A 13,329-nucleotide genomic window follows, 5' to 3' on the forward strand; every position below is an offset into this window, starting at 1 on the left:
CAGAGAAAGTCTGTCACTTGTCAACATTTGGGAGTCTGCATGAAAAGGCTTCCACTGTGGTACAGCAAAGCCCAGTCAATGAGTGCCCTTCCCCTGCACGTGCACACACACACACACACACACACACACACACACAGATCTTCCACTCTGCTTCTTGGTGGCTCCCTATTAAATATTAACAAGAGAACCAAGGACCAGCAGACATTTAAAAAAAGCCTCCAAAATAAAAGAGAGATTCCTCCCATATATTTCCCCCATGTATTAAGAAAGCCTACCAAGAAGTCTGGAAAAAACAGAGATACTAGGGAGCACAAGAGGGAAAAAAAAATGTCTATAATTGGAAAACTGCAGGGAAACTCAATGCATATAGTCTGATACCATTTGTATTTTTCAAGAGGAAATAAGTATCTATGTCTCTGTCTATGTTTGTCTCTGCACTGACCATTTTAGAGGATTTATAAGACTGGAGATAGCAGCTATATGGAGTAGGGGTCTTGCATGGCTCAGGACAAAGGTTTGCTATACATTCTTTTGTACCTTTTAAATTTTGAATGTTACCAATTTCTTAGTTTACAATATAATGCTGAATTTTTAAAAGATAGATACAAAGAGATGCGAGAGGATCTTGCATTTTGGAAATTTTTTAAAAAGATAATCAACATCTATATTTAAGGATATAGAATAGTAGAAAAAAATATAAAACAAGAAAACTTATTTTCCCAAAAGGAGGAATACATGAACACTGCCAGAAAGTAAAATAAAAAGACAAAGTGGGGGATATTCAAGAGGACCTCAGCTTTATGTCTAGTGTTCTAATATTTTTTTGAGGAGAATGGAGTCACATTATTTGTGTAATTAAGACACTGGGGGCGGTGGTTGCTGGACCGGGGAAATGGCGGCTCCAGGAGAGAGTGGGGCTTCGGGTGGAGGAGGCAGCACAGAGGAAGCATTTATGACCTTCTACAGGGAGGTGAGACAAATAGAGAAGAGAGATTCAGTTCTAACATCCAAAAATCAGATTGAAAGATTGACTCGTCCTGGTTCCTCCTACTTCAATTTGAACCCGTTTGAGGTTCTTCAGATAGATCCTGAAGTGACAGATGAAGAAATAAAAAAGAGGTTTCGGCAGTTATCCATACTGGTGCATCCTGACAAAAATCAAGATGATGCTGACAGAGCACAAAAGGCTTTTGAAGCTGTGGACAAAGCTTATAAGTTGCTACTGGATCAGGAACAAAAGAAGAGGGCCCTGGATGTAATTCAGGCAGGAAAAGAATACGTGGAACACACCGTGAAAGAGCGAAAAAAGCAATTAAAGAAGGAAGGAAAGCCTACAAATGTGGAGGAGGATGACCCTGAGCTGTTCAAACAAGCAGTATACAAACAGACAATGAAACTCTTTGCTGAGCTGGAAATTAAAAGGAAAGAGAGAGAAGCCAAAGAGATGCATGAAAGGAAGCGACAACGGGAGGAAGAGATTGAAGCTCAAGAAAAAGCCAAACGAGAAAGGGAGTGGCAGAAAAATTTTGAGGAAAGTCGAGATGGTTGCATGGACAGCTGGCGAAATTCCAAGCCAATACGAAAGGAAAGAAAGAGAAGAAAAACTGGACCTTTCTGAGACCACCAAAAGTAAAAATGGAGCAGCATGAGTGACCGCCAAGGGTCACGGCCACAGAACCTTCCCCAGCTGTCTCCCTCCTGCTTTGAAGGACTCATTCTTTCCTGCCATTTTCACCCCAACATAGAGTAGTATTTGCTTTTTAGTCCATTTTGTTTTCAGTACAATTTAATACCGATCAAAGTAATTATTTTGTACATTGAAATGAGGGGCTCGGTTTAAAAAGAAACCTCCCCCGACCCTCACCCCTCAGACCAACTGGGACCGGAAGGTGCTGCCTTCTCTTCCCACAGCCTGTAACTTAATGTTTTGTACGTCACTGAAGTGTGATGGTTAGAAGCGTCGTGTGTAGTCTGTGGAAATCATCCAGTTAAACACACTGCTGACACTGGCGTTGCCGTGACTCCAGAGACAAGCCTGGGCCACCTTAGGAAGCCCCCTCGCTTCAGTTCCTTGCTTCTGGGTGTGGCGTCCTTCGAAGCCCCAGATCAGATGGGAAGCCCGCCGACACCCAGAGTGGTCACTGGGCGCCCCGACGTCCCTGGAGTCCGGCATGTGCTTTCCCATCTGACTGGCCAACCTGCGTGGCATGAAGCTCCAAGCCACCCAACCTGTTCACTTTCCAAAGAGCTAGCCGTGCTCCATCCCGTCCCGTGGTGTCCTTGCCTGTCTGCATTTGTTAGTGGTAATATTCTATATGTGTAATAAATTTTTATACCCTAACCAAAAAAAAAAAAAAAGACACTGGGTGGGGGGGTAATCTACGTGAAGTTCCTCACAGGCAGTAGGTACTTGGCAGTTTCCCTCCCCTCCAGGAACCCAGGGATTGGCAGGCAGCCCCGAGTCTTCCAGATTGGAGGGCAAAGTCAGAGGTCACAAGGTTTGAGGAGCTGATAGTGAGAGCGGTGGTGCTAAGCCCTTGTCCGCACTCCAGGCAGTGCTCCCTCAGGCCTGCTGCTCCTACTCCAGATTAGAAGGCCTTTTCTGTACACACTGTGTTGAGGGACACACGGTGTCTGAAATGAATTACTAGTTTGGTCAGGTTTGACTCATGTGGATGGAGCAAGTTCATGAGTCAGTGGGACAATGACCCAGCCTCCTTCAACCCCAACTTCAAAGTCAGTTGTTAGAAAAGGAAAAAGCCATAAAAGAAAACCTTTATTAAAGGTCTCCTTCGCGTCGCCTACATCAGAACCATTGGAAGTGCTTGTTAGAAGTGACCCTGGGCCTCCTCCCACATCTTTTGAATGAGCCCTGGGAGTGGGGCCTGGAGATTGATCTGGTGAATGTAGAAGCTAAGATCTCAGTTAATACGAATATATTGATTTTTCTTTTGGTTCAGTGTATCTGGGTCTTGCAGATACACTGCTTGCAGAAAACATTCTCTTAGTCATTTTCAGGTGAACTTAGTCTCCCCACCCCGCCTCTTCTCCTGCTTCCACCACTGATCTAAATTTGGGGAGTACCTTAGCACCATAGCATAGATGGGGTGAGTGGGGAGGGCTGCTCAATGAGAGTCCTCTCCTCCTGATAAATCATCCTGGGTCCCCGCCTCCGTGGATCATATGCGCTCTCATTTCTATCCTGCTGCTGCTGTCCCCAGAATCCAACAGTAAGAGCAATGTGCCAGTTTTCCAAGCCACACTCAATGGCCTTGGCTCCCCCAGTGTATTTGAGTTCTGTCCCTTCCATATCCCCTGGACTTGGCTGTCCGGGAATGAGAATGACCCCTAAACCTGTGTCTAACATCTTGTCTAATCCTCCACTAGTTGCTCCCCTGCTAGGGTAGGGTGCTGAGGCTGGGTGGGGGTGGGGAGTTCTGCCTGTTTATACCTCCTTTCAACCTCACCTGAGACCCAGAAGCGGTGGCTTCAGAACCTAAAAGCCTGAAATTTAGTATCTTTGTTCTCTGACTAAAAAGTAGAGTAGTTGCAGAGCCAAAAACCATGAGCTATCCTCCCACAGCATCATCTGAGATCATCAGGGGAGTTGCTCTTTTCTTCCTTTTCACAGAGGCTGAGCCACCCAGACATTCCGTGTCAGTGTCTGAGGACCAGGGAAGTGGCTGTACCAGGGACAGGGAGGGAGCTGAGAACATCTTATCTTAGATCTGCTGAGTCCTCACACCCAACACACACTCCTGGGGTTCACTCACCTCCCCCAGACAGCTGGGAAATGACACCTCTGGTGACACAGCCAGTCCCAAGCTTCTGCTGGGAGGGGGTGGGGTGCAGCTCTGGGGAGGTTGTCATACCCCAGGCCCTGGGAAGCCTGGGTTGGGGAGGGGAGAAGCAAGCTCCTGTTTGTCTCAGAGACTATGGCCATCAGCCCCCTTTGCCCCCTTCCAGGAATGCAGTGACACCCCTTTGGGCTGAAGAGGAAAAAAAAAAACTAAAATAGTTGCTTAAGTTTACTGCTATGCTTACTGCTCACCACTTCTGCTTCTGTAAACTGGCCTGCTTATGGCTGCTCACCACCTCTGCTTCTGTGAACCGGCCTATGTGTTAGCCAAACTGCTTAGGTGGGAAAGTCACTAGGACCGGGAAGCCCGCACTCTGGAGGCCACACCTCTGAGCCCGCACAGGTGCTGAATAAACCCTGCTGCTCTCCATCTCCAAGTGTTGCTTGTCTTTTTCCGTCACCGCGGTGCATTGGCCGGGAAACTACAACTGAGCTGGTCCCTTGTGCCACCCTTGTCAGGGAACCAGAGGAATCACTGGCCCTGTGACAGATAGACAGGTGCCAACCTGCTGTCAGAGACTGACCCTCACACTGCAGATGGTGACTGCAGCCATGAAATTAAAAGACACTTGCTCCTTGGAAGAAAAACTATGACCAACCTAGAGAGCATATTAAAAAGCAGAGACATTACTTTGCCAACAAAGGTCCATCTAGTCAAAACTACTGGTTTTTCCAATAGTCACGTATGAATGTGAGAGTTGGACCATAAAGACAGCTGAGCACCAAATAATTGATGCTTTTGAACTGTAGTGTTAGAGAAGACTCTTGAGAGTCCTTTGGACAGCAAGAAGATCAAACCAGTCAATCCTAAAGGAAATCAGTCCTGAATATTCATTGGAAGGAATGATGCTGAAGCTGAAGCTCCAATACTTTGGCCACCTGATTCGAAGAACTGACTCACTGGAAAAGACTCTAATGCTGGGAAAGATTAAAGGCAGGAGGAGAAGGGAACAACAGAAGATAATATGGCTGGATGGCATCACCGACTTGATGGACATGAGTTTGAGCAAGCTCCAGGAGTTGCTGATGGACAGGGAAGCCTGGTGTGCTGCAGTCCATGGGGTTGCAAAGAGTCAGACACGATTGAGTGACTAAACTAAACTGACCCTCACACTGGCTGCGTCGGCCATGGCCCACGCCGCTTCCCGCACAGACTTAGCAGGAGAGCAGAAGCTGGTTCCAGAACAGGATGTCAGATGGGTGAGTGCCCTGGGGACATCTGCCCGAGTCAGGACCCTCCATATGGCAGAAGAGGAGCCTGATCACCTCCCAGTGACCAGAGGGTCACTCAGAATAGGATTTATTCCCTCGGGTGGTCTGTTAATCCTGGTGTGCAGTGGATGTGTGCTTGTGTTGAACGAGAGCATGTGCACCACCGTCTTTGACTACAGAGGCTGAGTGAGTTCCAACCTGTAATTCCGCAGTGACCTCATACAGCTTAGGGCAGCACCAGTCTCTGGGGGATCTAAACTCTCCCTGTGAGGCTGGTCCAAGTCAGGGGCTTATACTGACCTGTCAATGCTAAGAGGAGCCTAAATCTCCACGAGGGGGGTGGCCAGGCAGACAAAAGTGAGTGTTTCCCTTTGTTCATTGTGGGGCACCACCACAGGGTGGGAACTCTCACTTAATGGGCAGTTCGACCTCAAAACCTACTGTTTTAAAATGCATGATTAAAAATGTTAACAAAGGATTCTCTGGAGAATATGGTGTGAAACTAACCCCTGGAAAGCTGCGCACTCTTTGTACCCTAGAGTGGCCCTCCTTTGGTGTCGGATGGTTCCCACAGGGGACTTTAGATGTGCCCACTGTCCGAGCAATATAGAGTTGTGACCTAAGACCCTGGCCATTCAGACCAATTTCCATATATTGACCAATGATTAGAAATCGCCCAGCTAAGGCCTCCCTGGGTTCGGTTCTGTATGACAAGTCAGGGGCAATGTAAGGTTCTTGTGGTTCAATCGGAAAAAAAGGCTTCACGCCAGAAAAAGGAACTGCCTATCCTCCAGGGCGAGGCTGAAGACATGCCTCCAATGCCCCCACCTTACGTCCCTACAGCTCCCCTGCCTGGAGCGGCTGATCTGCATTTAGCAGACAGTCCACCTTCTTCCGTTTGACCTCCTCCTCCTGATGCTCCTGAAGCCCCAACGACCAGCCACCCCAGGGCCAGTGAGCAGGCATCTCCGGTCAGCTCAAGGGGCAGCTGCCCTAACACTTCAAATGCCTCTAAAAGAGACCCAGAGACTGCAGCGTATTGCCCCTGATGGGACTCTACAAGAGAGGAGAACTGTCTTCTACCACCAACCATTTTCCACGACTGATCTTCTCAACTGGAAGCATCATACCCTCCTCATACTCTGAAAAACCTCAGGTGCTGATCCATTTCCTAGAGTCATTTTCCAGACTCATCGCCCCACCTGGGTGGAGTGTCGGCAGCTTCTCCTCACCCTGTTCAACACCGAGGAGCACCAACGAGTCGTGACAGAGGCTCGGGAATGGCTCCAGGGGGTCAATTAGAGGTGGAGAACTGGTATGGGAGGCCTTCCCAGAAGAAGAGCCCCATTGAGACCCCAACACCAAGGGAGGGAGAAAACCGGCTGGACAGGTATCGACAGGCCCTCCTATAGGGAGTAAAAGCCAGGGCTAAGAAACCTACCAACATGGCCAAGATCACTGAGGTGCTGCAAAAAACCAGATGAAAGCCCGGCTGACTTCTACGAGAGGTTATGTGAGGCCTTCACCCCTTTTGATCCTGAAGCCCCTGAGAACCAACGGATGATAAATGTGGTCTTTGTGGGACAGGCCCAATCAGACATCCGGAAGAAATTACAGAAGTTAGAAGGGTTTTTACAGGAAAAAAATGCCACAGAACTGCTAGAAATAGCTAACAAAGTTTGTTGATCGTGACCAAACAGCATGGCAAGAAGCAGAAAAGAGGATGAAGCAAAAAGCTGCACTCTTGGCAGCTGCCCTTTCAAAGCCTGCACCCCAGCGGGGCCACCTCATAAGTCAAAAGGCCCAGACCTGAGAAAGAGGAACTCCCTCAGCCACGATCAGTGTGCCTATTGCAAGGAGAAGGGACATTGGAAGAATGAGTGCCCCAGCCACCCCGAGAAGAAAACCAAAGCAGCAGGCCTGCCGAGCCAATATCAACCCGAGCCACCCAGTGCTAATCTGATCAGGCTAGCTGGAGCAGAATCCGACTAGAGAGGACCAGGCTCTCTCCAACTGGGCCCCCGAGAGCCTATGGTCAGAATTCAAGTAGGGGGCCATCCAGTGGACTTTATGGTGGATGCCCGTGCTGAACATTCGGTGGTCACTCAACAAGTAGCCCCCTTCTTGGGAAAGGAAACCACTATCATCGGGGCCACAGGCGCTCAGACCCACAGGCCCTTCTGTGGTCCTTGACCATGCCAATTAGGGGGCCATGAAGTAGTTTTGGGATTCCTCTACCTATCTGACTGCCCTGTCCCCTTGATGGGAAGAGACCTGCTTGCCAAGATGGGGGCCCAAACTTCCTTCTCTGCCAAAGGGTCAGCCCAGCTAAAATAAACAGGACCGCCCTCATCTTTGATTATGACTCTTGCAGTATGGAGAGAAGAATGGTGCCTGTATTCCTCCCCTCCAGAAGAGAGGACCATTCCTCCTGAATTAGAGACTGGATACCCACTAGTTTGGGCCAAGGAGAATCCCTCAGGCCTAGCAAACATCACACCCCCATCCTGATTGATCTCAAACTGGGAGCTCAGCCTGGAAAACTGTGACAGTATTTGACTCCCTGAGAGGCCCAACTGGGAACCCAGGCTCATTTAGACAGACTACTCCAACACAGACTCCTGATAAAATGCCAGCCACTCTGGAACACCCCATTGCTGCCTGTAAGAAAGCTGGGGACACACGACTACCATCTGGTTAAGGACCTAAGGGCTGTAAAAGAGTCAACAATTACTCTGCACCTGTCAGTGCCTAATCGGTACACCCTACTAGGACTGATCCCCTCCACAACCAAATGGTTTTCCTGCTTGGACTTAAAAGATGCCTTCTTCCACCTCTGTGTCGCACCTGTCAGCCAACCACTATTTGCCTTTGAATGGGAAAATGCACATACAGGAAACAAGGAACAGCTCACTTGGATAAGGCTTCCTCAGGGCTTCAAGAACTCCCCTACTCTCTTCAGCGGAGACTTGGCTGCTGACTTGGCTAAATTTCCTGGACAAGATTTAAGCTGTGCCCTGCTGCAATATGTCAATGACCTTCTGCTGGCCAGCACAACACAGGCTCAATGCCTAGAAGGAACAAAGGCCCTCCTCTCCCTGTTAATGGAAGCTGGGTACCAGGTATCAAAGAAAAAGGCATAAATCTGTAAAAGACAAGTCAAATATCTAGGTTTTAGCATCATGCACGGAGAAGGCAATGGCATCCCACTCCAGTACTTTTGCCTAGAAAATCCCACGTACGGAGGAGCCGGGTAGGCTGCAGTCCATGGGGTCGCTAGAGTCGGACACGACTGAGCAACTTCACTTTCACTTTTCACCTTCATGCATTGGAGAAGGAAATGGCAACCCACTCCAGTGTTCTTGCCTGGAGAATCCCAGGGACAGGGAAGCCTGGTGGGCTGCCGTCTCTGGGGTCGCACAGAGTCGGACACGACTGAAGTGACTTAGCAGCAGCAGCAGCATCATGCAGGGCCAGCGGATGCGGAGAACTGAAAGGAAGCAAGCAGTTTGCCCCATCCCTAACCCTACCACTCGGCAGAAGGTCTGTGAGTTCCTGGGAGCCTCAAGGTTCTGAAGGATATGGATCCCTGGATTTTCAGACCTGGCCAGACCCCTATATGAGGCTCTAAAAGGAGAAGAAAAGGCGCCCCTTAAGTGGGACCAAGCCAGGAGGCAGCGTTTCAAACAGTTAAGGCCAAACTTTCCGAGGCCCCAGCCGTAGGACTTCCTGATGCAACCAGAGAGTTCAACATCTTTGTTCATGAAAAGAGCAGAATGGCCTTGAGAGTCCTAACCTAAGAATTTGGATCTTGGTAAAGGCCAGTGGCCTACTTGTCTAAACAAATTGACTTATTCACGGCCGGATGGCCACCCTGCCTCTGAGCACTACCGGCCAACACCTTACTGGTGAGGGAAGCTGACTGGGGCAACACTTCAATGTTAAGGTCCCACACTCAGTTGTAACCCTGTCAGATTACAGAGGCCATCATTGGCTCACACATGCACAGATGACTCAGTATCAAGGATTACTATGTGAAAGTTCGCCAGTAAAACTGGAAGTTGTACAAATTCTAAACCCAGCTACCTTCCTACCAGACGAAGCAGGGCCCTTGGACCACAGCTGCTTAGAAATACTAGATGAAGTATATTCTAGCAGACCAGACGTGACTGATAAACCACTCCAAAACCCAGACCTGGTCCTATATACTGATGGTAGCAGCTTCATGGAGACTGGGAAAAGGATGGCCAGGTATGCCGTGGCGTCTGACTCTGAAGTGGTAGAGGTAGAGGCGCTTCCTCAAGAATGGTCAGAGCAGAGAGTGGAGTTGTGGGCATTAATCAGGGCGTGGAAACTCAGCCAAGACTGGTGAGTCAACATCTACACAGACTCACGGTATGCTTTCGCTACTCTACATTTTCACGGAGCCTTATAAAAGGAAAGAGGACTCCTTACTGCAGAAGGAAAGGGGATCAAGAACCAAGCTGAAATCTTGAAGCTCCTGGAGGTAATATGGGGATTGAAGGAAGAAGCAGTTATCCACTGCAAAGGTCACCAGAAGAGGGGGGACCCAGTGGCTAAAGGGAATGCCACGCCAATGCAGTCACCAAGCAGGCTGCCTCAGGGCAGCCGCCAGACAAACCAAAAGTCCTGTTAGCCCAGGAAATATCAGTTGCCCCCAGGTACTCTCCCAAAGAGGAGAAATGGATAAAAACGGAAGTGGGAACCAAGGCCAAGACGGGATGGTAGATCACACAAGACCACCAAGTCTATATTCCAGGGCAGCTACCCTACAAGCTGGTCCACCAACAACATGAACTGACCCATATGGGCAAGACTGCCTTAGAGACCTTGCTGCTGCTGCTAAGTCGGTTCAGTTGTGTCCGACTCTGTGCGACCCCACAGATGGCAGCCCACTAGGCTTCCCCGTCCCTGGGATTCTCCAGGCAAGAACACTGGAGTGGGTTGCCATTTCCTTCTCCAATGCATGAAAGTGAAAAGTGAAAGTGAAGTCGCTCAGTCGTGTCTGACTCTTAGTGAGACCTTGCTAGGCGGGTACTATCTCATCACTCGCCTCCCCACACTCTGCTCTTCTGTCTCCCAGCGATGTGCAACCTGTTTACAATACAAAGCTCACCAGAGGCCTAGTAGGCCAGCAGGGACCTAACATTGTGGACTATCCCCATTTGAGGATTTGGAAGTGGACTTCACTGAAATCACTCTGAGTCAAGGACTCAGATACCTTTTAGTTTTTATCTGCACCTTTTCGAGGTGAGTAGAGGCCTTTCCTAACTGAGTTGAAAAAGGAAGAGAAGTAACCAAGGCACTCCTGAGAGACATTGTCCCCAGATATGGAATGTCTCTGACCATAGGGTTGGACAATGAACCGACATTTGTAGTCAAGACAGTACAACAGGTGGCAAGGGCTTTGAAGACCCAGTGGAAATTGCAGACTGTTTACCATCCCGAGTTCAGGGAAAGTAGAGCGCATTAACTGAACCCTCAAACAAGCCCTAGCTAAACTATGTCAGATGAGCTTACCTTGGGTAGACATGTTAGCCTTGGCCCTCTTGAGGGTGAGATGCTCAACCCAGGCAGGGCTAGGACTCTCACCACTTGAAATCCTGTATGGACTATGGTCCCTGCTAGTTAGCTTAAGGGGAGATGCCAGAGAACTGAGGGACTACATAAGCAGCTGCAAGGGTTAGGACACACCATCTTTCAAATATGTAAGTAGGTAATATAGAATTTTACACATATCCTTACGCATAACAGTACATCTCCACCAACCAGGGGACCAAGTATGGGTAAAGGACTGGAGAAAAGAGCCTTTAAAACACATGTGGAAAGGGCCCTATTCTGTAATCTTAAGCACCCCTATTGCTCTCAAGGTGGAAGGAATATATGTTTGGATCCATCACTCCAGAATCAAACCTGCAGGCCCAACCGATAGCCGAGGGAAGTGGGAAGCAGCCCTCAATCCAGAGGAACCCCTGCACCTGACCTTGCGAAGAAGGAAACAATGACCCCAAAGCCCTGTTCTGGCCACACTGGAAACTGGTCAGTCAAAGTTATGGCTGAAGCTTGAGGAACTGGCAGGACTGGCGAACAACAGATGTACTGGTTATTAATTGGACTGGGATTCCTCCTACTTATTTGAAATAGGACTCTACTCTGTGTCTCCCCTTGAGTGGATTATCATTCAGAAACTTTCCTTCTGCTTTGCCTACCTCTTCATAGCTCTTATTTTTTGGAGTCTCCTCCTACTGTGATCAGCTTAAATATGAAAACAGCGTATTTTTGCCTTATAGTTCTGTTAATTTGTAAAATCCCCTCCTCATCTGAGAGTTAGGATGATGGTTGTGAATGTATGGAATCTACCATGAGGAGAAACAGGTCCAATAATTCACTTACTATACGTACTAACCAGCCACATGTTATAGTTCAGCCTCTCCATGCACTAGGGAAGGGAAACATTACTGGAAGGGAATAATTAAAGCCTGCAGTGTGAAAGGCCAAACGTGCTATGGATCCCAAGACAGATGGCCTGCTGGACTTGACAGACTCATTCTGGGATGTCAGATGGGGGCAGGAAACAGAACCAGGCTAGGAAGGAAGGAGTTAAAGAGATAGTTAAACGGAAAGGCCTTAACAGACATAGCTAAAAATATCAGAAAGACTGCCCATGTCCCAGTTCAGAACTGGAAGGGATGGGACATAAACGGCCTCTTCAGAGGATGGTTCTCTTGGCTAGGAGGAATTAAGACAATTATCGGGGTAGTCATGGTCATGCTCGCTGGATGCGTGCTTATTCCTTGTCTCATGCCCCTCCTAGTCAGCACTGTAAAAAGTTTCATAGAGACAGGTGTTGAAAGAAAGATAACCACTCAATTACTACATATAAGAGGATACCAGCAGTGAGCAGATGATGATATTCTCTGAGGCTGCAGATGCACCCTGAGTATCAAGAGGGAGGAATGAAGAGAAAAAAAATAAACTAAAATAGTTGCTTAAATTTATTGCTATGCTCACTGCTCACCGCTTCTGCTTTGGTAAACTGGCCTGCTTATTGCTGCTCACCACCTCTGCTTCTGTGAATGGGCTTGCTTGTTGTGTCAGCCAAACTGCTTAGGCGGGAAAGTCACTAGAACCCATAAGCCCGCGCCATATAAAAGATACCCAGAACAAAGCCCAGGTGCTCAGCCTCTGGAGGCGACTCCGACTCCGCTGTGCCTGCACCAGTGCGGAATAAACCCGGCTGTTCCGCATCTCCTCATTCCTTCGCCACGGTTTCTCTAACAGGGCCACTGGGCCTCATTCTTCACTCTTGAGGCTTGTCTTGTCACAACCCACTGGACAGGCAGCTCATTTACACCCGTCGTCTCCTTCCTGAGGGGCCACTCCTGCTGGAAAGAGCACGGTGGGTAGGTGGGAGATGCTGGGCCGGTTTAGAGGACCTAAACAGAGACCAGGTGTGGAAAGGGCTGTGGATAATTTCCTACCATGTCTTACTTCTAGCCATTTAACAAATATAGGTATAGACTAGACACACCTAATACATTTTGGGTCTAGAGGTAGGACAGGAGCTGTTATGTCACACCCATGAGCCTAATCCTTAGGTAAAGTAGTACCAAGTCCCTGGGTACCGCCGGTGCCGCCCTTGCCCACTTACTCTCCTTCCCGCTAAAGAAAAGCCGAAAAAACAAAATAAAATGCCTAAGTCTTGTCTTTTAGCCCGGTGCCTGGGATCAGAGGTTGAGCCCTCTTCCGGCTGCCAGGATAGCTACTCAACTCTGGGTCAGAGCTAGGTTTCCGCCAGTCTGCGGCCACCACATGAAGCGGCCCCACCGGGCAGCCTCGTGCCCTCCTCCCGGGTTCCCAAGCTTGCCCCACCTCAGTCAGGCCTCGCCTGCCAAGGAACCCTGGTATGAACCTCAGTTGCGAGGAGGGGGTTGCTATCACGGTTCCCAGACCTTCTTTTGGATATCCACTCGCAAGGCAGAGGGTTGAGGATCAATTCCCACCACTCCCAGGATCCCAGCTATTCACATTGCCTCCGACCTGCACTTGCCCCTTCTGATTTCCAACCCCCCTGCCCCTTCCAAATGCTCAAGGCTGCTCAACCCGCACTGGGACGTGGGGGCAGGCTGGGACCTGGGGCTGCGTGGGGTGCGGACAGGTTGAGGGCTTTCACCGAGGAGGAGGATGTGTTTGGGGCTGAAGGGCGCCTTAAGGGCCAGGCGGTGGGGGCAGGAGGA

At 49.2% G+C, this 13,329-nt stretch overlaps 1 protein-coding gene and 1 pseudogene across 2 annotated transcripts in view; both read left to right on the plus strand.

Moving 5' to 3' along the window:
* The first annotated feature begins 853 nt into the window (after positions 1-853).
* LOC104990747 lies at positions 854-1,794 on the plus strand (annotated as a pseudogene). The gene has a single exon (XR_825550.1). The product of XR_825550.1 is annotated as a dnaJ homolog subfamily C member 8 pseudogene (transcript).
* Positions 1,795-4,987: 3,193 nt separating this feature from the next.
* Positions 4,988-13,329, plus strand: part of VAMP2 (vesicle-associated membrane protein 2 (synaptobrevin 2)) — a 12,460-nt gene continuing 4,118 nt past the window's right edge. Inside the window, exons 1-3 of the mRNA XM_010843201.1 lie at positions 4,988-5,059; positions 10,263-10,342; positions 10,963-11,033. Of these exons, the coding sequence (XP_010841503.1) occupies positions 4,988-5,059; positions 10,263-10,342; positions 10,963-11,033 (223 nt within the window). The remainder of the gene's footprint in view (positions 5,060-10,262; positions 10,343-10,962; positions 11,034-13,329) is intronic.

This window comes from Bison bison, unplaced genomic scaffold, assembly GCF_000754665.1.
Source record: "Bison bison bison isolate TAMUID 2011002044 unplaced genomic scaffold, Bison_UMD1.0 scf7180017864180, whole genome shotgun sequence".
Lineage (NCBI taxonomy): Eukaryota > Metazoa > Chordata > Mammalia > Artiodactyla > Bovidae > Bison > Bison bison.